At 54.7% G+C, this 25,450-nt stretch overlaps 9 protein-coding genes and 1 non-coding gene across 10 annotated transcripts; 7 read left to right on the top strand and 3 right to left on the bottom strand.

Moving 5' to 3' along the window:
* Positions 1-644: 644 nt before the first annotated feature.
* Positions 645-2,374, bottom strand: BO86DRAFT_441601 (CoA-transferase family III; the record flags this gene model as incomplete). The annotated part of the gene is made up of 3 exons (XM_025676274.1): positions 2,203-2,374; positions 1,348-2,160; positions 645-1,268 (listed from the first exon to the last, which is right to left on the bottom strand). Exons 1-3 carry the CDS (start codon positions 2,296-2,298, stop codon positions 645-647), a joined length of 1,533 nt encoding a protein of 510 aa, XP_025530561.1. The 5' UTR covers positions 2,299-2,374.
* A 386-nt stretch (positions 2,375-2,760) lies between these two features.
* Positions 2,761-4,869, top strand: BO86DRAFT_396917 (acyclic terpene utilization AtuA family protein; the record flags this gene model as incomplete). Its single annotated transcript, XM_025673448.1, has 6 exons — positions 2,761-2,818; positions 2,879-2,953; positions 3,019-3,197; positions 3,271-3,908; positions 3,983-4,186; positions 4,488-4,869. 6 exons carry the CDS (start codon positions 2,761-2,763, stop codon positions 4,867-4,869), a joined length of 1,536 nt encoding a protein of 511 aa, XP_025530560.1.
* Positions 4,870-6,885: 2,016 nt separating this feature from the next.
* BO86DRAFT_441593 (uncharacterized protein) lies at positions 6,886-8,056 on the top strand (the record flags this gene model as incomplete). The annotated part of the gene is made up of 3 exons (XM_025676273.1): positions 6,886-6,913; positions 7,036-7,206; positions 7,297-8,056. The coding sequence occupies 3 exons, from the start codon at positions 6,886-6,888 to the stop codon at positions 7,824-7,826; spliced, it is 729 nt and encodes a 242-aa protein (XP_025530559.1). The 3' UTR covers positions 7,827-8,056.
* A 1,038-nt stretch (positions 8,057-9,094) lies between these two features.
* Positions 9,095-10,346, top strand: BO86DRAFT_446185 (uncharacterized protein; the record flags this gene model as incomplete). Its single annotated transcript, XM_025676501.1, has 2 exons — positions 9,095-10,149; positions 10,262-10,346. The coding sequence occupies exons 1-2, from the start codon at positions 9,161-9,163 to the stop codon at positions 10,344-10,346; spliced, it is 1,074 nt and encodes a 357-aa protein (XP_025530558.1). The 5' UTR covers positions 9,095-9,160.
* A 1,197-nt stretch (positions 10,347-11,543) lies between these two features.
* Positions 11,544-12,957, top strand: BO86DRAFT_396914 (uncharacterized protein; the record flags this gene model as incomplete). The annotated part of the gene is made up of 2 exons (XM_025673447.1): positions 11,544-11,589; positions 11,648-12,957. The coding sequence occupies 2 exons, from the start codon at positions 11,544-11,546 to the stop codon at positions 12,955-12,957; spliced, it is 1,356 nt and encodes a 451-aa protein (XP_025530557.1).
* A 1,115-nt stretch (positions 12,958-14,072) lies between these two features.
* On the bottom strand, positions 14,073-14,144 carry BO86DRAFT_t87. Its single transcript has one exon. It is a non-coding gene; the product is annotated as a tRNA-Arg (tRNA).
* Positions 14,145-14,781: 637 nt separating this feature from the next.
* Positions 14,782-15,385, top strand: BO86DRAFT_407602 (carboxymuconolactone decarboxylase family protein; the record flags this gene model as incomplete). Its single annotated transcript, XM_025674287.1, has 2 exons — positions 14,782-15,249; positions 15,308-15,385. The coding sequence occupies 2 exons, from the start codon at positions 14,782-14,784 to the stop codon at positions 15,383-15,385; spliced, it is 546 nt and encodes a 181-aa protein (XP_025530556.1).
* Positions 15,386-16,035: 650 nt separating this feature from the next.
* Positions 16,036-17,683, top strand: BO86DRAFT_407601 (uncharacterized protein). Its single transcript, XM_025674286.1, has 2 exons — positions 16,036-16,523; positions 16,586-17,683. Exons 1-2 carry the CDS (start codon positions 16,041-16,043, stop codon positions 17,657-17,659), a joined length of 1,557 nt encoding a protein of 518 aa, XP_025530555.1. The 5' UTR covers positions 16,036-16,040; the 3' UTR covers positions 17,660-17,683.
* Positions 17,684-18,859: 1,176 nt separating this feature from the next.
* Positions 18,860-20,626, top strand: BO86DRAFT_356236 (peptidase M61 domain-containing protein; the record flags this gene model as incomplete). The annotated part of the gene is made up of 3 exons (XM_025669660.1): positions 18,860-19,820; positions 19,902-20,305; positions 20,366-20,626. 3 exons carry the CDS (start codon positions 18,860-18,862, stop codon positions 20,624-20,626), a joined length of 1,626 nt encoding a protein of 541 aa, XP_025530554.1.
* Positions 20,627-21,794: 1,168 nt separating this feature from the next.
* Positions 21,795-25,165, bottom strand: BO86DRAFT_332801 (acetyl-CoA synthetase-like protein; the record flags this gene model as incomplete). Its single annotated transcript, XM_025668791.1, has 3 exons — positions 24,169-25,165; positions 24,037-24,112; positions 21,795-23,984 (listed from the first exon to the last, which is right to left on the bottom strand). Exons 1-3 carry the CDS (start codon positions 25,139-25,141, stop codon positions 21,797-21,799), a joined length of 3,237 nt encoding a protein of 1,078 aa, XP_025530553.1. The 5' UTR covers positions 25,142-25,165.
* Between the last annotated feature and the right edge of the window lie 285 nt (positions 25,166-25,450).

Below are 25,450 nucleotides of genomic sequence, written 5' to 3'. Positions count from 1 at the left end.
GACCTCACCTCAGAGCGAAAGACGACGCTAACTTTGATACACCTTGACAGGCCTGTAGCACCTGCAGGAGGAAAAAGGTTAGATGTGATGGAAATCGGCCTGCGTGTACCTCATGCAAAGCGTTTAACCTACCTTGCAAGTATGAAGACCGAGCACGGCGGCAGAAAAACCGTCGGTAAGTCCTTGTTATGAATGGAGGTCATGGGCCCCTGCTTCCTATTCTTTCTAGTGACAGCGACATGCGTGACATCGAGAAACGCGTTGAATCTCTGGAGGGAAGGCTACAACAACCATCCAGAGCTAAGAGACCACGATTCGACTCATCCAGCGGGGCTATGTGCAGTTCCACTGGCGAATTGGAAGATTCATCTGGTGAAGAAGCAGACCCTACAAGGCCCCGTACCTCCCGGGATGAGGTCACCAATACGGCCTCCCCCACACAAGCAGTGTCTCAAATCCCTGGAGAGATGGAAGAAGGTGACAAGAGGGCTTATGCTATTAAGAATACAATAGGTGCAATGCGATTCTTCGGTTAGCGGAGCCCCTATTGATCGTCATTGAGCTTTTCTGATCGGGTTCATTGACATCGCAACTCGTCAGGCGCTTCTTCCCTTCTGTCCATTGTCTCACCCGATGGTACTTGCTCACTTGAATAGCAGAGGGGCAATCATTCGCTGAGAAGCATTGCTCGTCCAAGTCGCAGCACCGAACCGCTGGGCGGTGCGCGCCACCACCGCGGGCGGATGCAGGCCGATCTCGGGCTCCAGCGCGACCGCGTCGGCGGCGACCAGCGAGCTGACGACGTGATACGACCCGCCTTGGGTTGTTCGGTCGCGCACCGCCATCATGGCCGCCAGGGCGCCGACGAGGCCTGTCGTCATGTCCGAGACGGGGAGCGGGGGCAGGACGCTGTAGCCTGCTGACGCCGTCTCGAAGGGCTGCACTGTCTCGTGGGCCTGCGCCCGGCCCATGACATACGACGTACCGAACGCGGCATCGCCGATCTGCTGCCAGCCCGGCCGCTCGGCGAAGGCGCCATCGGGGCCGTAGCAGTTCTCGTCGACGTAGATGATGTCCTTGTTGCGCATGGCCGCGTGCTCCAGCATCCTGTGTAGATCCAGGCCCTGCCGCGCGAGCGAGCCGGGGCGGAACCCCTGCACGAAGATATCCGCCTCCGCGAGGAGGTCCAGCAGGCGAGCCTTGTCCTCTACCTTGGCGATGTCGAGGTCGATCGTGCGTTTTCCGGCGTTGAGGGTCAACTGGAGGACCTGGTTTGGTTGATGAGTGTCTACATAACGAGGATAGGGCAGGCAGACGAGGGGTGCTCAGGTGGGAAGGGTGGCTCACGTTGAGATCCGCCAGTTTGCTGCAATTAACCCTAATGACATCGGCCCCGTAGGACGCCAGCGTCACGCCGATCGTGGGGCCGGCGATGATGCGCACCATCTCCAGGACCTTGACGCCTGCCAAAGGCCGTCGATCTACCGAGGGGCGCTTGGGTAAGGGCACGGGCACGGGCGGAGTCGGCGCCGCGTAGCTTGCACAGGTGTAGTTGACCAGCGGATGGGCCGCCAGTCGTTGGCCCATTGCCGTTCTGCGCCACCCCTCCGGCGAGTAACAGATGCTGCCGCACAGGCCATGGCGGACGTTGTGCATCTTGAGCTCGTCCGGACTCCATTGGATGACGTAGCTCTGGATGTAATCGTAGTACTCCCGCATGGTATCAAACTTGACGTCCGTGGGGATCCCCATCGACTGCAGGGTGCGGGTGGCATCGAGGGAGCTATGGAGTTGGTTCCACACTCTGGGATCCTTGGTCTGGTAGATCGCCGTCGCCCGGCCCGCCAACCCTTTCCCAGACCCTTGCTCGAAATCCCGATCGAAGCGTGAAGCCAGCGCGTTGGACCGAGCCAGCGTGGAAACATCCTCGCCGTTGATCTGGGTCGTAAATGTCGAGCCGAGCCACAAACCAGCATGGTCTGTGTTCAACGCCACCGTGCTCTCGTGCACGGCTGTTCCGTCGCGCAGCTCGAGCAGTTCGTTGGCGACCAGACCGCACATCGCGTGCAGGGCGGCAGCAACCACGGGGGCCTTGATCGGTATGGGGATCATGGGCTCCGAGCCCCCCGTGAACCTGACCGTATCCCATGCGGCACGGTCCTAGGTGAAGCCCGGTGTGCTTGAGACCAAAAGCTCGAATACACGTCGGGCGTCAACCGGAACAGGCAAAACTTCTTTGTCGATGAAGGTGCCGGGGCCGTAGATGTCGGTGCCGGGAAGAGTATGGTGAGATGCCATCGTTGTTCGGGCGATAGGGCCGTGGCGTTGCGGTGAGAGGTGAGAGGTTTGAGCCCAACGCAGATCGAGGGGGACATTCGCTTTAGATTTGAGTTTCCATTCTGGATACTACTTTCAGTATACTTTGGATTCTCGTCACCCTTGTCTTTTCTCGCGTTTTCCAACGAGATTATGCTGTTTCACAGTTGGCATATCTCCACGGACTATGGAATCCCACGGGCCCGTAACTCCTATTGCCGTAGGGCCCGAGATCCAAGTATAGAGACCGAAATCCCAATTACATCCATGGAATTCATGGCACATACCTGAGAAACCAGGATTTGTTCCGGTGCAGAACCAGATCTGACCTTGTGTAAGTTTTGCCCTTGAAGACCTAGTTCTCCCCTGATAAGATCAATCCAACCATCAGCTACAGGTCCTCGTACATTTCTTCTTTATCATCATCAAAAGGATCCAGGGATCATGTCGCGCCAGAATAATATTCGCCCTGTTCGAGTGGCCAACTGCTCTGGTTATCATGGTCTGCCTTTGGAATATCTACCTCTGTACTGTCCTCTCCTTGCTGATCCTACTCGTTTAGGTGATCCTGCATATGAGATGTACCGCCAGGCGACAAAGGGGGATGTTGACTTCCTCACCGGCGATTACCTCGCAGGTAAGCCCACGGCGAACTCGAAACACATTTGTATGATCACAAGCTCATGCGAGAAACAACATAAGAGGTAAATCTCGCGAACAACGCCAAAGCCTGGAGGGAGGGCGATCACCCCGGTTACGAAGAGACAGCCTGGGAAGGGATCCGACAGACAATTGATGTGATCGCAGAAAAGGGAATCCGCGTGGTAACCAACGGCGGTGCTCTCGACCCTAAAGCCTTGGCACTGAAAGTTCAGGCTTTGGTAGTTATCCCATCCGACCAGTTTCTCTCCAAAAAGCCTTCCTAACTAAAGTCAAATGTTTGTCCCGCTGCAGGTGTTAGAGAAAGGGTACAAATTGACGGTCGCATACGTCTCCGGAGACGATCTATATCCCGACCTGGGGCCGCATATGCCAACGGCAAAAGAGGAATTGCGGCATCTGGACTCAGGCAACCCATCTATCAAGCCCTCGGAGTTGACGTACGCCTTCCTCGATGTCCAGGAAAAGAAGATCCCCATGGTCTCCGCCCATGCATATCTGGGCGCGCGGGGGATCGTGGATGGTCTCCGACGTGGGGCGGACATCGTCCTCTGCGGCCGGGTGGCGGATGCAAGCCCTGTCATCGCTGCCGCGTGGTTCTGGCATGATTGGTCTGAGATGGACTATGACCGTCTGGCGGGATTCCTCATTGCGGGGCATCTGATTGAATGCTCGGCCTATGTCACCGGCGGAAACTTTGCTGGGTTCGACAGGTACCACCTTGATAATTTGGTGGCACCGGGGTTCCCAATTGCCGAGATCGGGGATGACGGCTCTTGTGTCATTACGAAGCACCCAAACACCCAGGGCATGGTAAATGCTGATACCGTTCAATGTCAATTTCTCTATGAGCTACAGGGAGACATCTATCTCAACAGCGATGTTAGCGCCTTTATTGGCGACCTCTGCGTCGAGCAGGTGGGCCAGGACCGGTAGGATAAATGAAAACATTCTCTTCAACGTGATCAGACACCAACAAAAACATTCTCACATCATTCACTTGCAGGGTTCAGATTTCTGGAATCCTAGCTTCGCCGCCTCCTCCAACCACTAAGCTGGCGGTTTTCTACGAGGCAGGGTTCGAGGCTGAGGTGCTTCTGAATGCAACGGGTTACGCCACCTCTCGGAAGTGGGATTTGGTCGAGAAGCAAGTCCGCCACTTTGTGCCACCATCGGTAATGGACAAGGTCAGGACAGTAGAGTTTCAGCGGTAAGAAGCAGTCATTATTTCTCAATAGTGTTCTAAAAACCAAGTGCGTGTATCTAATAAGACCTTCCTTACCAGAGTAGGGATCCCGGCCTGCAATCCTGCCAGTCAGCTTGAGAGCACAACATAAATGCGCGTCTTTACCGCTGCCCGTTCACAAGAGACCGTGGCAGCTGTCACGAGTGCTTTCAAGGACAGTCCAACCTCAAAGAAACAATCAACTTCGTCGTCGACGGCGATGCCGCAATCAGATCCTATGAGGCGGTCATCCTCCTGTTCATCAAGCACTGGACATCCGTCACAGTTACGATCCTCGTTCTCCCATCAATAGAGAAGTTCAGGAGGAGCCCACAAGGCGCATCCGTCTCGGGGACATTGCGCTTGCCCGGTCGGGTGACACAGGGTCGAATCTAAACCTCGGAATATTTGTACCTGATAACAGTCATTGGGAGTGGCTACAGTCGTATATGACCATCGAGCGCTTGCGCTCAATGCTCGGAGCTGACTGGCGGGTCGAGTTCTTCATCGAGCGGGTGGAGTTCCCGCGCATCCAGGCGGTGCATTTTGTTGTCTACGGGATTCCGGGTCGAGGGGTGAGCAGCTCCAGTCGCCTGGATGGCTTCGGCAAGGGATTTGCGGACTATATTCGGGACATAGTCGTTGACTTCCCCGTTGGGTTATTATGAATCGTTGTTTTCAAGAGTCGGCACTTACAGCCTGACGAGAGGGAGAAGATAGTTTGAAGCAGCGGGCATTGACCGCCCAGATTCGGTGGCATTGCATATCATAGCCAAACAGATTTTGCTAGCTACCATCGTAATCTCGGGTAAGATTGAGGTTTTTTGATGATATTTCAATTATTCGTGAGTTATTGGCCTCTTCCCTTTTGTGTGTATCTTAATGCAGGAGGTTAAACTCGAAACTGTTTAAGAAGTGGCAATAGATTCTGGAAACATTGGTCAATTTCTCGCAGCTCCCAAAGGAATACCGAGGCATTACTCACTAGCTGCTTAGCGACATGATCCCAAATCCTTTCTCTTTGATATAACACCCATTCTCTGTCCTGTTGTACTCTCATGTAGATACCATAGGACCCCAAATCCGCTTGATGTTGAGTCTGATCGGTCGCTGATAGCTTCCTACAGTGTGCCACCGAGTGAGTGCCAAACCACCCACGTCATTCCTTGTCCGGGTGCCGAAGGCCTGGATCACCCTGCAGGGTCCGCGGGCCGGTCCGAGCTGCACCACGGGGGCTCTAGTATCGGAGGCGATCATGAAAAATGGACGTGACTATAGACGAGCCCTATTTTCACTACGGGCGCACAGCCTAAAGCTACGGCTTCATAGATCACGGAAGCCTGTATTCGCGGCCTGAGGCCATTTTTCGTGGAGGGGTGTGGTGTTGCTGAGGCAACGACCCTTCGCTTAGGGTTCCGTTAACGCACCGATAGCGGTTACCTACCTGTCGATACGCTAGGTAACCTTATATTCTTGACGACTTCGGTAGAGGAAAATGCTCAAGCTGCCGCAGCGCTGGCACAATTGCTCTGCCGTGCTCCTCCTTCCATGCTGCGGGGACTAGAATTCGATAGTCCATCAGCCACTGCTCCACTTCTTCCTTCATCTTCTTTATACTGGAGCGGTGTTCTATTCCTAAACCGGAGCTCAACGCTGACAAGCGCCGATACAACTCAATTGCGCCCGGGCTTCAGGACGACACGGGCTGTTGACTCTCGATGCGAGTGTACCTCAAGAATGGATTCAGAGGCCCAGAGATAGGCCATGGAGAACACATAGCTGATTCACGTCTTGTGGACTATATCATAGCAGAAAGACAAAGCCACTCTCAATGAAAGGGCCATTTGGCGCAGCTGGCCAGTAGTCGAGGTCTGGAATAGACACACGCGGGGCGTCGACAGAACAACACTCGTTTGCTGTGATTGAGGTTGGGTTCTCTCCATGTCGTTGCTATGCTTTCGGGAAGCTCGGATGCTTCGCCCAGTAACTCGGGACCGCAAATGGGTGTTCCTTTCCGGGGATGTGCAGGATCATGAGGCGTGACTATTGACATGCCAAGACAGCCACACGAGCCCTTCTCGACATTTCAGAGAGCTTGAGCAAAACCGGTCCGCATCGTGATTTGTGCATCGTGTAGACCAACCCCTCCTGGTACGATGTGAAGTAGGGCTCGGCTATCGCCGAAACTGGTCAGGTGATTCGCGGTGATTGTGGATTCCCACCCGTGTGTGGCTGGCTCAGTGCACAACAGACTGCAAGACTTCAGCCAGCCGTCGAATGAGTTCACCCGGGCTGAACTCAGTCTTGGGTACCTGTGCTGCCTAGCAAGCGGGGGGGCTCGCTTGCGTTGTCCTGTAGTCAGGGTTTTGTGGTGCGGCGTGTTCGGGGGCTCTCTTCGGCAGCAGCCAGGAGGAGCAAGCGAGAGGACGGTTTTCAGCTGTGGCTGAGGCGCAGCGGTCGAGAACCTTACCTGGTAAACCTCGGAGTTAAATCCATTGCCGGGATGGAGCGAGGGTTCCAGGCTACTAGCCCTTGTGAGAGAGTGCCTAGGCATAACTACTTTCCTTCGTGAGTATAAATATCGCAACAAGCTACTGTGCTCGCCCATTGTTGATTCCAAGCTCGCATCTCTTCTCCAGTCTCTGTGTTCAACGAAGTCAAGCTTTCATCGGCTATCCTTCAAAATGACCGTCACTCCTCCTCCCCACGGTCGTATGTAGCGCAGTATCAACCCTCTTCTGGAGGCCTGTGATTTCTAACTTGCGTGAATATAGAACCCAACAATACGCCTGAGTCGCTGCAAGAGGCATAGGCTGCTGTGAACCAGAACTTAGCGGCCATCAACCAGGCTGTTCAGGACGGTAACACCCAATTGGCGGACGAACTCAAGGCCAACCACCAAGCACTGTTCCAAAAATGCAAGGAAGAAGCCGAGCAACATGGGCTCATGTCCAAGCCGACTGCAGAGCAACGGGAGGCCTCAGCAAAGGCGTTCCAGCAACACGGTACGTCTTTACCGTTCCCCGCAAAGCCATGTGTGACCTCTCTGGAGCCTTCAACTGATCGGGCTCTCATTCATGCTTCCACCTCTATAGACCAAGAAGAATCCACCTCGGCCGACGACGTCCAAGCTGAGCTAAAGCAAGCCGCAGACGACTTGCACAAAGCTAACGAGGCCGGCAATGAAGATCTCGCCCACGAGCTCCGCGCTAAGATTGAGAAGCTGCGGCACCAGTCGCCCGGGAGCGGAGCGACTGGCATCCACTCCAAACTGTCAGGCGGCACGGAATTGTGGATCGAGATTCACAACTGTCGCCCCGGGGCCACTCTCTACAACGCTCACAGCTGGGATGATGTGGTCGGAGACTGGAAATCGGGATCAGCCGGGAATTACGGGTACGGAGACGTGTGCTATCTGCACATGAAAGGGGACTGGTCGGTTAGCTGTCGGGCCTACTGGTATTGGAGTGACGGGAGTGGCCGTGCCTCCTGCTATTGGGCATACGGAGGTACACCTGTCGGACTCTCCTCCGGCCAGGGCATGCAGGTTGCGTCGGAGTGGAACGACGGTGGTAGCTCCTACCATACCTGGGACGGGCGCATTGTGCGGTTCTATCTCAGCTAAGTATCTAACTTGATGGAATATCTCATGCGCTTGTGGGCGAATTTATTGATACTTGTTTGAGAAATGTTGTGATAATGAACAACCGCACTAGGGGAACATTGCGTGGTACACTTAGCGGACGCCTAATGATCTCATTGGGGCCTCATGAAGACGCCAGCGAGCGCGCTGTCCAGCCTATCTGCCCTATAATTAACTCCAGGTTATTGTAAAGCACTATCAATACAGTGGGCTACTTATACCAATTTATAATAATTCTAATTCTACCGGTAATATACTCTACTAACTACCTCTGTGTAACAATTACTTTTCTCCTCTAACCTCCCCCCCCTGCCCCAACCCCTCTTTTTATACCTTGAGGTTTCTCTATTTTTGAGAACCTGTCTATTTTAAGGCTACCCAGCCTAAAAGAAGTCACATAACAACAAGTATATTAGGATTAGTAGGGTTGGTAGGGCTATTAGAGTATTTAAGGCAAAAAATGTTACTTTATAATATTTTTCTATCTAAAAATGCTGTATAATATTTTATATTACTGTAATTTAAACAGAAAGCAGCCTGTTGGGCTGTGGGCCTCTTTAGTATATACAATATCAAGAACATTAAGCTACAAATCGGCAAAAGTAGCTTGCTGTATATCATAGAACCACTCTAGAACATTTTAAATCTTAGAGTTCTTGGGTTTTCTTCCGGACTGAAAATATTTAGTATTGGCGTCAATTCTTAGGAAGCACCGACTACGGTTTCGATATGAGGAAATTTCCTTATAGTGTTGATTGACTCAAGCATTTAGGTATTAATCTCAACTTAGATCTTATCGTACAGTACAGTACATTACCTATGGTAATGTGTGTAATATCAGACATAGAGTGAGTACTGATAACAACTGCAGAGACCTATCAGTAGCAGATACCGTCCCCAGCCTCCGTCAAATCACCGCGACTATCTTGTAAGTATCTTAGACAGCAGAAGAAAGGTACTTAAAAGGAAGATTCAGTGAATGAGTCACAGAAAAGGCTCACCTCCTTAAAACAGACAGATGGAGACTTTTAGCCTATCGACAATGAGCAGTAGTGGCTTGGCAGTATGCCTCAAATTTAAGACTTTCACAATCGTACTATGCAAGGCGGTGAGGTAGCACACATGGGTATTTTTATTTCCCTTTCAATTTCGGTATCAACACACTGCCCTCAAATGTCTTGAAGCGATCGAGCTGGTCGGTATCAAATACATACTTTCTTATCTTGACGGGAGTAGATCGTCCAGTCCAGTTAGTCCAGTTTCCCTGGCGGTTCTTGATCTTCTTCGCAAGTACTCCAAAGAACTTGATCCCAGTCATGTCTCTGCTCCTCAACATCCCGGTTGAGCTGCGAAAGCTCATTATCGAACATGTGCTCTATACCTCGCTCAGCCCACCCGTGGCCCCTCTATCATCCGACGGGGCCGTATACCGCGACATGAGTTACAAAGCATGGGGCTCGGGAGGGATCTATTACACGCAGAAGAACAAGCCCAGCTCCTCGGACAGTCTATCGCTTCTTCTCACCAATCACCAACTAGCAACCGAGACTCTCCACATCCTTGAGCACGGCAAAGTCGACTATACTCTTGACATCTCCGTCAAAGACGACTTGAAGCTCTTCCTGACATGGCTCTCCGTGCCCCGTCTCACGACCCATGTCTCGACCCTCCACGCGCATGTGCGCCTGTTTGGACACACCATCGAGCAGCACATCGCGCGTTGCCAAGTCGGCGACGGCGGTCGGTTAGGCTTCCACTGGTTCTTCTATGCGGCCCTGGAGCGGTTCCTCCGCTACGGTCCCGTGGGGGAGAAGAAGCGCAAAGGGGAGGAAGCCGACACGAAGAGTTTCCAGGATAGAGAGATTGCAATCGAAACCCTAGTCCTGGACTTCCGGTCGGCAGAGCTAGAGCTTGCGTTCCCGCCGGAAGATGTTTCATACCGGCATTGGAGATTTTGGCATTGTGGTCGAGATATTAGGAGTCCAAGCGCAGGTTTGGAGCCGTTGTCATCGTATAGAACGCGTCCCGAGTGGCTCTGTCAATATCTCAAGCAGGAGATAGGAGGTCTTCTGCGTATGAGTTATTACACTGCAAGGTACGGGGAGCTTTTGTATGAGCATATTGGGACCATCCGAATGCTTGTGGACGGGCAGCTGGTTCATGAGTTCGACCTTGCAGCCGGGTTGGCTCGTCTAGGTTTTACCGATGAAGGGGGCACGATGGGTCATTTACGCAGAGAGGAGAGGGGGTCTGGGTTCTGGGAATGGAAGAAGGAGACTTTGTCATTGAGGAAGGAGCGTGGACTGTCTGTGATATGGCCGTCGGATGATGAGCTAGAACCAAGAGAGAGTAGTTAATCTGTGATCTGGGAGGAGGGAATGGGGTGAAAGCCGACGGTTGTCTGCTAGGTCAACCAGGTCTTTCGGGCCGGCAGAAGCTCCAAAGAGGAATATTGTTATTGGCACCCGCGTTCCCTCTCAGACCACCCTCGTTGAACCCTAGAAGCAAGGCCATACTTTAGCATCCCCAAAGTAATAATAATTCTGCACTTAGAACTTCCACGCAAAAGCAAAGTCATTTCACAGTGATTCTGCCATTCTTAGTTTGGTTCTCAGAGCCAGGCATCTTAGAAATCAAACCAAGCGTCGGCAAAGTCCGCGCAGACTGAGACATGGGAGGAGGCTCACTAATCACCTGCATTAACAGACAGTCTATGAGGAAATTTCGCAGTAGATACAGACTGTAATTGGCTGGGGAAAGGGTTGTTTGGCTGGCAATATAGTCAAAAATCGTAGCTGCTGATGCTACCCCATGCATCTCGTGTTGCCCACTATCCACAGACTTCAATGACTGAACTTGGTAGGGTCTCGTGGACAGGCATGGATCGGAGAAGCAAACCGCTCAGATTAACACATATGCTGCAAGCTATCAATATCACCTCTTTTGAGCTGGGCTATGATATGTACGCTGTAGGTGGTTGCACAGGCAGTCCTAGAAACACAAACCCCAGCAGGTCTCCATGGTTTCCATGAATGGACAAGGTGATCGTGTGGGTTGACAAGGCTAAACATCTGCTGCAGTTGAGTTAAGGGTGAGATTTTAGCGTCAGGACAAACCTAAGAGAGCTTTGGACTTTAGGGCCAGGCTTCTTACTACGAGTGATCTCACGTTAGTGGGTGTAACATCTCAGCTACCACACCATACCTGCATAAATCCCTGTTGGACCCTGTTATACTCAGCGGATCACCAACTCTTCTATGATAGATATCGCAAGTGGTTGGTTTGGCAGGCTGCATGTACCCAAGTAGCCTGAACACCGATCAGTAATCAGCTTGAGTCAGGAACTCGAGCTCACAACTTCAGGTACAGAAAAACCCCGCACGCCAAGCCAATACTTCAGGTTTCGTCGGGGTCCCCGCTTACCTGAGGTCTGCCCTTGGCTGGAACCTGTCCTCTAAACTCTGTTCCTGATACACAGGGTCTGCGCTTGTCTCACGCAGAGACCAATCTTCAGCTCTGCCAAGCGCGTGGTCCCGCAGAGTATCTGCAGGGTGAATGCTATCCAACCCTGGAAGGGAGTTCTACTCTTTTATTTCTTTTGTTTCTTTTTAGCCTCGCGCACAGGTATAAATGATGGTGAATGTCTACTTGACAAGTATGTCCCACCGGTGCATTGCTTTGTCATAAGTCATGTACAGCATGCTGTTTCTAGCACTACTCTTTGGCCTCGCCGCTGGCCAAGATGGTATGCCCGGCCTAGCCCTAATTCAAGTACTCGTATCCTGACTGACTGACTGAAACAGCCACTACCAGCGGCCAATGGCTCATCACACTCAACACCTCGATCTTCTGGCCTACATCCACAGACTACTTCTACGGACCTACAACTGGCCCTGAGGCTGCGGTAGTCACCTGCAACGCCGCTTGGATTGAATGGGCGAGTCGTTCGTTGGAGCTCCGCTCCCTCGGCCCAACCGCAACCGTTGAGTCCACCGGAACCTACGCTACCAGCGCCGGGGCCTGTCGCACCTCGGTCGCCCCCGAAGCCTGGTCCAACACCCACACGGGCCCTCTCACCACCCTCTGTGACGGGATCCCGCGTGCGGTGGGCCCTCGCGAAACTGCAACAGAGTACTACCCCGACAATAGCGGTCCCTGCTCCGAGGGGTACCAAACCTTCACCGAAACCGAAACCCTATACCGGCAACCCCCGGACTCCACCCCAGACTGCACCCTACAGACCAGCGAGTGCATTCCCATCTGGTCCACTTATTCTAAATTGAGAAGCTCCTACTACGAAACCATCACCGCAGCACCCCCAGGCGACACCAACAGCCCGATTCCGCCGTACTCGTGCCCGTCAACCACACGCTCCTACCCGGAGGAAAACCCGTGCTCAGCGTGCCACTTCCTCCCCGGTACGGCCACCCTCTTCTACTGGCCGGTGACCACGGCGGACGGCGACCTATGCCAGCAGAATGGAACCACCATCCCAGCCACCGGGCCTAGCACCGCCATCGTCAACGGCGAGACCTTCATCTCCCCGACCGTCTACCTCTCCTTCACCTCCATCTACGCCTGGAGCAACCGCCGCGCCCACCCGGGCTCCCAGTGCGGCGTCTCCCACAGCAACGAGATCCTCTCCCTCAACCCGGCCACCCTCTCCTCCGTCCGCAACCACCGCAACGCCAAGTACCCCACCGTCGGCACCGCCTACCCCTTCAACTTCGCCGAGTTCATGCCCCACCACCTGGAAGGAGGGGGCAACGACAACGACACGCAGTCGCTGATCCCCTGGCCGCAGTACCGGGGCGGCCAGCAGTGCCCGCTCTACGACCCGAGCTGCACCATCGTCCGCGACGATTATCGGCCGTGGGTGCTGCTGCCCGAGGAGGTCCGGCAGATCGACGCCGGCTGGTCGGTGTGCGACGAAAGCTGGTATATCCCGCCCGTCACGATGGTGCCGTTGGATCGCGAGGTCATTACCGTAACCGCCACGCCGGAGCCGGACGCGGATGCGGACGCGGAAGTCCAGGGGTTCTTGCGGGTGGCGGCCGTGCCCGGGGAGGGCCCCGCGGCGGCGACCCCGGTGCCGACGGAGTTGGGGTGGTGAGGGGGCCCGGGGCTAGGGTTACCACAGGCGCTAGCCAGTTGATTCTCGGCCTCTCGAACTCGGATGCACATGCAGCACTTACCTGTCCTTACTGAAATCAAAACACCGGCGTTGACGTCCACCTCTTTGCTATTGGCTAGTTTCCACCCAGCCTTCGAGAAATCAATATTCAAGTACCAAGTAAGAACACAGAGCTTAGTAATTGGGAGCTTCCATCTCGAGTTTAGGTGCGCGGTGAGCAGGAGACAGTCCAAACCACAGCAAGACATATGCAACCGTTTGATATTCCGATTGGGGCTGACTCGAATAGGTTTCTTTCGGATATCTTGGACGCTCTCATTGTCTTTAGTTGTCGCGGTGGTTGATCCCCTGGCATACTGGGTTCTGTATATATAGGTGCAAGCTTGATCTACCACGGAATCTTATAGCGTTATCTAAACTGTGCCTCACAGTGTATGAATGGTACATTTAGCATAAATATTCAAGTACTCATGGCCACATAGAGTCTATAATCAAAAGGTCTGTGCCTCTTTATACAGGAAGAAGAAAAAGCGTCTAGACACGGAGCGTGGTACACAGCATATCTCGCTCTGAGCTCCGCAGTGCCCGGTGAATCTACCCAATTATCCCATTTCAAAGGTGGATATTGAGCATGCTCCCGGGCCAGAGGGACCGGAACTGACGAAAACCACTTAAGAAAAGGAGATGAACACGGAGTGACTTATGACCCTCCTGGTTGCAGTCGCCAAACAGTGGCCTTGAGAGGTGTTCTCGCTGTAAACAGACACTGGAAAGTAGTCTGCGTACTCCCTCCACAAGGAGTTCGTCTCATTCCTATTTACGACTGGTTACACCCTTATTCTGCCGGCAAAAGCCACCACCGCCAAATCCTCAATACTTTCTATAACATGCTGTACCATATATTTTTGTTAACGAGAGCAATTAGGAAGGCGGTGCTGCGGAAAGTGGCGCTTAGAACCAAACAATTTGGTGGGGGGAGTACGCAGACTACTTTCCTCCCACTGTATCTTTTGCGGTTCAGAGATAAGATCCCGCAGAGGAGAGTCCACATTACAAGCCGAACCCTATTGCTTAGGGAAAAAGACAAAAACAAATGACCTACGCAGGGCTCGAACCTGCAATCTCTTGATTCGTAGTCAAGCGCCTTACCATTGGGCCAGCAGGCCAGCTGTTGGTGAGTTGTCAGTTCTTATGCATTATCAAGCAGTGACTATGTATGGCTTCATCTTGCCCAACTCAATGATCCCTTCTCAGGCCGCCTGGGACGGCGACGAGCATTACCGTATGCATTTCGCGTCCAGCCCGATTGACGAGCGAGCAGATGGTGACCAGACCTGTGTCCGACAGGTAGTCAACTTATATTGATGGTTATGTCGGCATTGGCCCATAGGTGATATCTTAAACATCATGAGAAGATAATACATCCTGGTCAAAATCCTTTTATACCAAGGCGACAGCAACTTCGTTACTTTGGGAGATTCAGATGCATATATGACCCTTCGCCATTGTTGTTTAAACATAGGCTTCCGAGGATCGCGGGGGAGCAGTCATGCGAGTTGGTACCAGAAGAGGTTGCTCTTCTGCCGAGGTTGATGATAGTATACACCCTACCTTACCTCGGTAACTCTAGCGTTGACGCCAGGTACAGGGACGAGAAGTATATACCGAAACTCCAAGACAGCCGAAACACATTTTCCCTGAGAAGTCTCTTCCAATCTCGAAGCGCATCTCATATAACGAGAAAAGAGACATATCTTCTAAAGCCAAATATTGATGTCGCCACCTTATCACTCAGAACAAGCGATGCCCCGCCTACCCTACACCAACTACCACACCCCGCACGCCGGACCGCCTCCCACCCTGAACATCATCAAGCTTCTATCCCACAGCACCGCCACCGTCGACCACTGGACCGCCCTGGGAAATGCCCAATTCAAACACCTATCCCTCGCGGCCCGCGACCGCGAGCTCGTGATCCTGCTAACGACAGCCAAATTCCAATCAACCTACGAATGGACCCACCATGTGCCCGTGTCGCTGAAGGCGGGAGTAACCAGGGCACAACAGTCCGCGCTCGAAGCATCATCCAAGACAACCAACTACTTCATCGATGGGAAATATAGTCTGGAGGCGGCCTTCAGCCCGAGGGATCTTGTGCTCCTGACGTTTGTGGAAACCATCATCCAGCAGCCTGAAGTCGGTGATGAGCTGTGGGAGCGTGTCAAGCGGGAGTTTTCGGAAAGGGAGATCGTGGAGATTATCTCGCTTCAGGTGGATATCCCCGTAAAGAATCAATGTCACGTTAATATTGCTAAACAAAGGCGACCAGGGCTTCTACTATTCGTTTTCGAGGTTGACTACTGTTCTGGAGTGTGGGTTTGATGAATGGGCTAAGTCGAAGCTTTGATGTTATGTATCCTAGGGATTGAGGGCTGCGCAAATATTCATGTGATAGCTAGGGTCAGTGTACGTGGATATGGTGGTTTATAGAGGATATGATGGTATGGGAAATCAGAACTTCACGTTTTTGGAGCACCTCTCAATCTAGTCTTGTCCCAGCCTGTGCATGAGCAGGTTTCCAATGTTCCAATGCCATATTCTGCACTGCGCTTGGGGTGATATACCGTAGCTGCCGCGGTGGCCAAGGTGCCGCTGGCTCCCGCCCGCACATTCCCCGCCTTCAAAAAGACAGCCCTAATTGATGCTCGAACTGTGATTTGATCTGACACGACCGTATTGGCGCAAGTGGGGCGCAAAAGGGAAATGCGCTCTCAGGGGACCAAAGAATGTCTCCACTACTGTACTTGAAGTGAAACAAACATAAGTAACTTACATATACTCGGATGCTCACCTGCCTTCTCCAGTTACAATAGCCCAAATGAAGCATGCGAGTTCCCCATCTCAAGGATCTCCCGACTAGGGCCCGATCCATTCTCGACAGGCAGAATCAAGACACTAAACCACTGTTGCCTAGCTAGCTTAGTAATCTTCCCTCATCATTTTCTCTAAATCGAAATTTAATTTTGATCAATCTCCTGGAAGCCGTCTTTCTTCGATGCCAGATGCAAGCCGAGATGACAACCACCACGCCTCCATCCTGGCTGCTCCCCAGTCTATCCGAATTCTCTCGGTTCCGCGGGACTGCACCACCGACATGGCAGGTGGTCTTCATCTGTCCCATGGAGGACACAGACCGTGTTGCCCTGATGACAACACTGAGCTCCGTGGATGAAAATTGGCCAGATCGTTCCTCGACGAAACCGCGGCAAATGGTAGAGATCCCGTGGTTGATGGACTGCGTTCCGCCAGCGTCAGTCATCTGGACGATACTCAATAAAGACCCAGTAATATTCATCGACAACCAGTCTCGCATAGACCACACAGCGATCATCGCCTGGAAGGTGTCTAAGGAATCATCCCCGGAAGCTGCGCGGGTACCACTAAGCCGGGCTAACATGCTGTTAGCCGTGGTGGCTGACGGTGGCATACTACCACCGACATACCCCCGGATCCAGCCCGAGATGGGCCCAGTACCGACATTCAAGGTAATTAAACGCTCATGGCGCGAACATGGGATCGACGGAGCTAGGCTAAGAGAAAACTACAGGAACCCATTGGCGTCCTCCCACCTCATTTATCAGGGCTGCGCCTCGACCCATCCACCCCGACTCTAATCTCACTCATCCACGTCCCGCCAGTTGTCCAGGAGAACCTCGAGGCGATGATCGGCCATCGTATCATCATCCACAACTGGCCGGCACACCAAGAACCCTGTTCCCGCGCGCAGCTCTACCGCATGTTCCAGGCGGTGAAGATCCGCCACCGCGACATCGACGAGGCCTTCGCGCTCTTCATCGACGAGGACTCCGAAGGCTACCACATCGTCCGCGCCAGAGGCGCCAGCGGGTACAGCGTATTTGACCCCCGGGACAAGCGACTGGAGCTGGGGACCCTACCCTTCGAGAAGATCTCAGAGTTCTGGACGGCCGCCTGGAACCCATACTCCCGGACCTCCCACCGCATGCCCCGGGGCCCCTACCGGTACAACCCGGCCATGTATGACCTGAGCCTCCACGGCGGGGAGCCCATCGTCGACCCGGACGATATTGCAGGCAGCCTGGGCAGCGATGTGATCTTCATCCTCGACCGCATGACACCATCCGAGCTCCGCACGATCCGCACAGAACTGTTCCCGTGCCCCGATCAGGAGTACATGTGGGTCGACGTCGCGGACCGACTGGTCTCCCCGGATATGCAGGGGCTGCTGGCGTACTTTGAGACCTCCGGGGACTTCGCTCACGGGAACAACCGCCCGCCGCTGCAGTTCCTGGCGGTTGACCGCCGGACGCTGGCGGATGCGATGGAGCCGGATGATGAGAGGGAGGACTGGGAGGCTATCATCGTCGCGTCGCACGAGGGTGGCGATGTCTGGTTTCGGGATGGGACGGGGCGTTCGTTTGGATACCTCTCGACGGGGTATGGGTACGAGCGGAGAAATCTGGAAGAGGCGGAGGGGGTCTATATCAATGTGAATATTTCGAACATGAGCTGGTCGGAGATGTGTGAGCGCTCGCCGGTGATACACTGGAGTGCGTACCGGGCGTGGGCGGAGAACCCTTGGAGAGAAGAGTTTGCGCGGTCGTTCGGCCCGGAGGGGATGCAGGTTTCTGAGTCGGGGTAAGGGCATTGGCTAGGGATAATTGAGAATACCTTATCATCTTTCATATTCTTGAATGTACCCAATAGGGCAATGACACATTTGAACAGAGTAGCCCGTGTTGTCCTGCTCGAACATCAGTGACCAGGGCTGGCGATGTTGATCACAGCTGGAGGAAATTAATCGCGGCACCACAATTGAAGAATAATTCTCACATTAGCAATTCATGGTGTGACAGAGCGTCGGGGAAAGTAGGGGGTTATGCACAAATTTCTTTAGCGCAAGGCAATGTAATCATCAGAGCTATAGGTATCATTCAGAGCCCAAAAAGAATATTATTACAAAGTTCTGTTGGAGAGCACTTTTGATTATATTTTTCTATTGAAGGATTTGTATAGATAATAGCTTAATTTATATCAAACTAAGACATCTCAAATTACTTAGCTAAGGTTGTTCTGCACTGAGACAAGATCGGATTTAGGTATACTGGCTTCAAACCCCTGCTCGGTTGGCCGCCAATGGTCGACTCCACGACCCGCAATACCGGATGACGACAATCACTAAACCACACTCCGTATGCCAGATAAATACTCATAGAAAAACGACGATAGGTATTGTAGGCACGAACAAAAGTCGTAAGATACCTTGCCTGGAAGGAATGCATGACCCGTCACAAAGCGAGCCATTGCATGCTAGGTCAGAAGCCACGAAGAAGTGCCAATTCTCGGAACACCTCGTCACTCTCCTTCCCATTGACCAACTTCTCAGAGGTCTCTAGCCTCCACAGCTTCATACCCGCGGACATGATCCACTTAGTGAATGGCGTGGGCGTGGAAATGTGTTGCCAATACACCACAGGATGAGTCTACTCGGGTAAGTGACGCCCTAGCTTGCTTAGTTGGGAAAAGAATCAAGATGTAGACGCGCCCGCTGGGAATCGATGGCACGGGTTGCCTTCACCCGGCCAATTAGTGCTGTAGAGTGGCCTGTGGCGTGCCTAGCGCTCTTATAGTGCTTATGTATACATCACCAAGCGTCACAAGAAGCAAGGATTAAACAAGGTGACAAGAAATTTGGAACTGGGATCTGGTATATTTTAAAGATCGCAAGTCCTGTTCCCTCCCCCTCCCCCCCCGGGCTACGCTTTACCTCTTAATTTCTCGCCTTGTCAACCCGAACTCCCCAGCGTGCCCTAAGCCTGGACTCCGACAACCCCATCCCACCATGAACTATTGTGACCAAAGAGCATCAAGCCGCAGCCTCGGCGCGCTCAACCTCACCATCACGCCTCATTTCACCGTCGACGAAGCCGACCGGCTGTCCGTCCACCTCACCCTCCACGACCCCCAGTGCGCAGCCCACCACCCGCTCTTCCTCTTCGAGACCTCCTACGGCAACGTCCCGGCCCACCCATACAACGAACACGACATCACCGCATCCGACGCAGCGGGCCAGCTATCTCTGTCCTTCACCGGCCCGACCGACCCGACCAACACAGACCAGGAATGGCGTGTCGACCGCGACACAGTCGGCGACGTCCAGCTGCGCTTCCGCGTGACCCCGCGGGCCGTCGATCTCACGACGCCGATCGGCCCGCGGGTCGACCTGCGCCGCGACCAGGGGGGGTTGATCGGCAACGGGCGCTGGTTCCTGCCCCGGCCGGCGCACGAGCGCGTCTACCGGCACGTTGTGGCGTGGGACCTCTCGCACGCGCCCCCGCGGACCCGGGCCGTCTGGTCGTTCGGGGAGGGACCGGACCCGGTGGTCAGGGCTGGACCGCCGACGGTGCTCATCGACTCGGTGTATATGGTTGGACCGATCGAGAGCTATCCACGCAACAATCACGCCGTTGCTGCTGCTGCTGCCCCACGCGCGCAAGTGTTCTGGTTCGGCCAGCTGCCGGAGAATCTGCAGCGGCTGAATCCGTACACCATCCTGCTGTATCCCAAACTGGCGGCGTTCTTCCGGAATCCTGATGCGGTTTCGTATCACATCTTCATCCGACGAGTGCTTCGCGGGTTTGGAGGTCATGGCTGTCAGGGGAGCTATGTGCTGGAGTACGATGCGTCGAGCACGGAGGAGACGGAGGAGGATCTGGTGGCGCTGTTCTCGCACGAGATGGTTCACAGCTTTGTGAAGATGGGGCCGGAGGCGGATGGGTATGGGAATGGGTGGTTTATTGAAGGTAAGGGGTTTCAGGCTTTATTGCTAGTTTATGATTCTGTGCAGAATGCGTGTAGCACCGTACTCACGTGTGAGGTGACAGGGCTCGCACAGTTCTACTCCGCCTACCTGCCCTACCGATTCGGTCTCCGCGGGGCGGAGTATCTGCGCAACCGCATCAATGCATACCTAAGCGCCTACGGGACCAGCCCGCGCATCGGCATGGATGCGCGCGATTCGCAGGCGGAGTTCTACGACGACTGGTATGCAGAGCTAATCCCGTATATGCGGGGTTTTGCCTACCTGCTGCAGGTGGACAGCCGTCTGCGGAAGATGACGGGACGGTTCGGGCTAGACGCGGACAGCCCGCTGGATGAGGTTGTGATTGGCATGGCGAGACGGTGGCGTAGCGGAGAGCGACTTCGGGCGAGCGACTGGCTGGACTATCTGCGACCGTTCCTGGGTGCGGGGGTCGCAGGCGAGCTGCAGGATATGCTGCGCGGTAGGGTCCTCGACTTGGGCGGCACCATTGTGATCCACGAGGATTGGGCGCTCAGCCCTAGCGAGCAAGAGATCCTTGAGTTTGGATTCAGTTTAGCGAGTGTCAACCGGCGTGTGATCTGCGGGGTCGTGCTGGGATCGAGGGCTGCCAATGCTGGCCTGGAGGACGGGTTGCCGCTGGTATCCACGACGCGTGCGGGTCGTTGTTCCACGTCTCTGTCGGCCATGATGGATGTGGTAGTTGAGCGAGGCGGCGACAGGGTGCAGATCTCATACTGGCCACGATCATTTGAGAAGGCGAGAGTCTGGCGATTGGAGTGGTCGTGAGCTGACCTTGAGCCTGGTTGGTCCAGAGCTCTGGGTCATCATCCCTTCTCTAGCCCTGGCCTGGGCTCCTTGGTCTCTATGGAGGGTAATGGCGAAGGGTTGTTGATGGTAGGACTATCACTGGATCTACGTTACAGGAGGGCGTACAGTACATGGCATTATATCCGTGTAAGAGGAGATTGGGAAGCCCGGGGTGACGGGAGTGGCGGATGATAGTCAGAGTCTCCACCAACCTTCCTGCAATGCCGCCCAACAGTTACCCGACTTGATGCAGAGAAAGACATCTCATGCTCATCGCTGTCACAGATTATGCTCACGGTACTTATTATTGTAGATTCATCATTCACTGACGACATTTGAAGTTGAATCTTCATATCCCTAGTCCGTCAACCAGTGTCGAAATGAACGAGAGACGCATTCATCCTTAACCAGTCACGTACTCAAAAGGGTGACTCTCGTAGTGCAGGTCATCCTCGACCGCGGAGGGGAGGTAGAGCAGACGCCAGGCATCAGGGCGGGTGATTTGGCCTTCTGAGCCGGCAGGCTCTGCGTATGGCCCCGTGCTTTAGGGTGAATTTTTCGACACGCCCGGTTCCTGGCACTGTGTTCCGGCTCAGTGCATCGTGATGAGCGCTGTGCTTATAGCTGACTATCGCCGGCAAAACAAGAATTCTAGAACGCCAGCAACCATCCTTGTACGAAGACTCCCACAAGAGTCGATTGATGCGCAAACAGAAAAAGAAAAGAAAAAAAGAAATAAAAGGAGGGAGAGAGAGAAAGAGGACTATAGATGTGAATGTGCTATCCGAAGACGGCATGAGCCGCCTAGCCATATCAGTGGTTATTTCTCCCAGCCACTGGACGAGCCATGAATCCAGATTCGAAATTGCACGTCTATCCTGCGCCAGATGAACGGCGGCGCTTAAGATGAAATCCCTTGAGCAGAGCAATATTCGAGGGGCAGTAACTCATTGCAAACTCTCGCGCCGGGCACCGTTGACTACTGATCTTTGTAGTCAACCCTAATGGTCCCATAGCTGTGAACACACTCCAAACACGGAAAAGACATTATCAATAGCATCAGAGTTGCCAGGTTGCGAGGATCATGTATATTCTGTCGACATTAAAACTTTCCTGAGTACAGAATATTTCTATAAGGCAATAGCCACTCTAAAACCCCCACTGCGCACACCAATGCCTCATCAACTCCGGGGTAACAGGCCGCACGTCGCGCATCGTGGGACTGCACGCCTCCGTGCAGGCCGTCTCGAACCCCTTCGCCCGGGCGGAGGACTCCCGCGCCGCCTCGCGGTAGGTACCCAGCAGCTTGACGCCGGGATTGACCTCCGCCTCGTGAGCCCCCATCGACCCCAGACTCGCCTCCAACGCATCCACCCACTCCTCGAACGGAACCACCTTCGTGATGCGGTCACCGTAGAACTCGCACAGCGCCGGCACCAACCCGGCCCAATCGACCGCATGCGGGTTGATAGCGTGGAAGTATCCCGCCTTCGGCTCCTCGTCAGGTTTCGCTCCATCGACCTCCGTAACAGGCTGAGACTCGTCCCCCTCTCCCACGCCTGAAACCTCCAGAATCACCCCCGCCACATCCTCCACACACATCCACCCGCCCGCCGCGACCAGCCCACCTAGTGTCTCCGGCAAAAGCCCCAGGTACAACGAACTCCGGACCAAGCTGGGCACCCACTCGCGCACATTCCACATCCCTTTTTCCCCGCGGGGACCCCCGACCTGTCCGACGCGGATGATCTTGCACGGCACGCCGGAGATCTGACTCGCTGTCTCGAGGATCCGACTGGCGACGAGCTTGGATTGGCCGTAGCCTCCGACTGCGTAGTCCCATTCCGCGAAGCCCTGTTCCGGGATAGTGGTAGGGGAGGGCCAGTTGGCGAGGGTGCTCACGCTGGAGACGAAGCTGATTGGGATGTGTTGGGGGGATGCGAGGCTGAAGTCGATTAGGTGGCGGACGCCGCGGATGCTGGGTTCGAAGGAGGAGAGCGCCAGGTTGAAGTTCACGGGCCAGGCGTTGTGGATGATTTGGTCGACATTTTGAGTGAGGGTTGTGTAGAGGGTGGAGGGGAGGGCGAGGGTCGGCTGCGTGAGGTCGGCGGTGTGGAATTCCACGCGCGAGAAGTCGGTGGGAAGGGAGAGGGTGCTGTGGGTGGTGTGTTGGCGGGTCGCGGCGTTGGGGTCGCGGTTGAGGCAGATGATCTTGCGGATGCTCGGGTTGCGGAGGGCGGTGGAGAGGAGGTAGGGTCCTAGGGTTCCGGTTGTGCCGGTTATGAGGAGGGTTTGCGGGGGTGTGGCGGCGAGGGGCTTGCTGGGGTTGAGGGCGGGGAGCGTCGCGGTGTATTTCTCGAGGAGGGTGGTGTAGAGACTTTCGTCTGTGGGGGAGGGCTGGAGAGTGGATGAGGGTGTGGTGGTGGTCAGGGAGTAGGCGTAGGTCGCGAGCTGGGTGATACTCGGGTGGGTGTAGATGGTTTGAGCGTCGATGGTTGCGCCGTCAGGGAGAGTGGTCGCCTTCTCCAGGCTCGCGCGGAGTGATCGGGCCAGTTGGATGGCTTGCAGGGAGTCTGCCCCGGCGGAGAAGAAGTCCTGGTCGGCGCAGAGCGTGGGCAGCTTGAACACTCCATGCACCAGCCTGCGCAGCGAGTCCTCGAACTTCTCGCTGGAGCTCAGGTCGAGGTCCATCGCCACCACAGATGCGTCGCTACTCGCCGCGAAGATGCGCTCGATGTCTTCGGCGTATACCTTGACGACCATGGCACGCTGGATGGTGCCCTTGCCTGCGCGCGGGAAGGGCCGCTCCGCATCGGAGAGGAAGATGTAGTCGCGCGAGATGCGGCCGTGGGCGACCGTCTCAATGTTGACCTTCTCCACAATGGGCCACACATCATCGAGGAATTGCTGTTTCTCCTGTTCGCTCGTCGGATGCTGCGCTGGCTCGATGATCAGCGCAGCGTGGAAGTAACTGCTGCCGACAACCTGTGCGCCCAGCACGCCCGGGTGACCCATCACGGCGCCCTCGATGGTCGTGGGGTTGAGTTTCTCGCCGTTGGAGAATATGATGATGTCGTCCGCTCGGCCGACGTAGGTCCAGTGATTTGGTAGGGTGGGATGAGGGCGGTACAGGTCCTTCGTGCTGAACTCCTGCAGCTCCGGGAAAGCGTAGAAGCAGCCCTGCAGACCCGGGTGATTCTTGTCCTGGCGCACGATCACTTGCTCGTATGTGTCCTCACCGAATGGGCGCCATTCGATGCCCATCAACTTGGTGGGGATGATGAACCAGGGCCACAGGGTGGCGTCGGGTTGGTTGTAGTAAGGCATGTAGATATACCTGAGAAATTTCAATGAGCAAGAGTCTGCAGCGCCGTCAGGATCTCACTTACTCAGTTGAGCCGATAGCGTTGACCAATTTCACACCATGGCTTAACAGATGGTTCGCTGGATCTGGAGCGACGGGACCTGAATGCAGAGCATCCGATTAGCAACCGTCTTTAAAAGCGGAAAGCTGCACTCACCCCCTGCAAATCCCACCGCATAGAGTTTCTTCAACTCCTCGATCGCGATCTCCGACCGCGACATCTGCTCCAAGACTGCCGGCGGCATCAGCGTAAACCCCGCATCCGTGTTCTGCAACCAATCCACCACATTATCGCCGGTGATGGGCACAGAAGGATCTCGAAACGCAATCGGCGCATCGTAGTAGAATGCCATCAGAATCGTCGGCGCAATGCCGGCAGTGTGAAATAAAGGAAAGATATTAAGGTAACGCTTATTGGGAAACTTGGCCCAGGTCGCCAGCCAAGGCAGATTGCCCTCGTACTCCGGCACGTAACGGTGGAGGTCGTTCAGGGCGAGCGTGCCTTGATAGATGACGACAGGCTTCGGCAGCCCGGTACTGCCGCTCGTGTGCAGCACCACGAAAGGATCCCATTCGGCCTCCTCAAAGGTCTTGGTGTAGGGGAACGGCGCGACTTCCGTGCTCACCCATTCATCCCACGGCGCAACAGCCACGCGCTTCATTCCGGGCCGTCTCTCGACCCACGGTTGCACCATCGAGGCGTATTGTGCTTCATGGTAAAGGAAATTGCAGTCGGTTTTCTCGAAGAGATTCAGCTGTGCTTCGACCGAGTTACGCGGCGAGATGAAGAGCGCCTGATAGCCGGCTTTCACGGCACCGGTTGCGAAGATCGGATACCGCGGGTCCTCCAGGCCGATGTAGGCGACGGTGGGAAACGTCCCGGGGGTCGGAGTGCCACCCTCCTTGATGAGCATGTGCGCTACGTAGTCGACGGCGTTGGCGACCTGTGCCCAGCTGACGCGCTTCCATCCCGCCTGGGGATTGCCGTTGCTGCGGGGAACGGACAGGCACTCTGCATCGGGAGTGGCGCTGGCCGTCGCGTCGATAACGTGCGGGATCAGACGTTTGCCGCACTCGCCTCCTAGGAGTGGCGTGGCGGCGGAGTCCGTGTAGGTGCCAAAGACGTTCATTGCGAATGAAACCCTCGTGTATGCTGGGTTTCTCGATTATTTTTCTGTCTCATCGGGGGAGGGGGGGGCTGAATGTAAATAGTCGTATAGTCCCGGCGACTCCGTGTTTGGTGGGGCAGAAGCGTTGCAAGCGTTGTAGATGATAAGCTGCCACCTCAGGTGGCTTAGGGCTCAGCTGCGCCATCACAGTTCGGCTGCTGCTGGCGGTTGCCGAGATTTGCCTGTTGGAGGAAGGCGGGCTTTGTTGCTCCAATCGACTATTGATGTGGCGTTGCGCCGTTTCGAGAAGCTGAGCAATAGCGCGGCATT

This window comes from Aspergillus japonicus (genome assembly GCF_003184785.1).
Source record: "Aspergillus japonicus CBS 114.51 unplaced genomic scaffold BO86scaffold_8, whole genome shotgun sequence".
Taxonomy (NCBI): domain Eukaryota; kingdom Fungi; phylum Ascomycota; class Eurotiomycetes; order Eurotiales; family Aspergillaceae; genus Aspergillus; species Aspergillus japonicus.
Note: the sequence above shows the minus strand (reverse complement) of the source record. Positions and strands in the feature narration are given on the sequence as shown.

Coding starts and splice junctions, on each gene's coding strand:
- BO86DRAFT_407601 (XM_025674286.1), top strand. CDS start 16,041: ATGCAAGCCGAGATGACAACCACCACGCCTCCATCCTGGCTGCTCCCC. Junction 16,524..16,585: donor GCCCAGTACCGACATTCAAG/GTAATTAAACGC, acceptor AGAAAACTACAG/GAACCCATTGGCGTCCTCCC.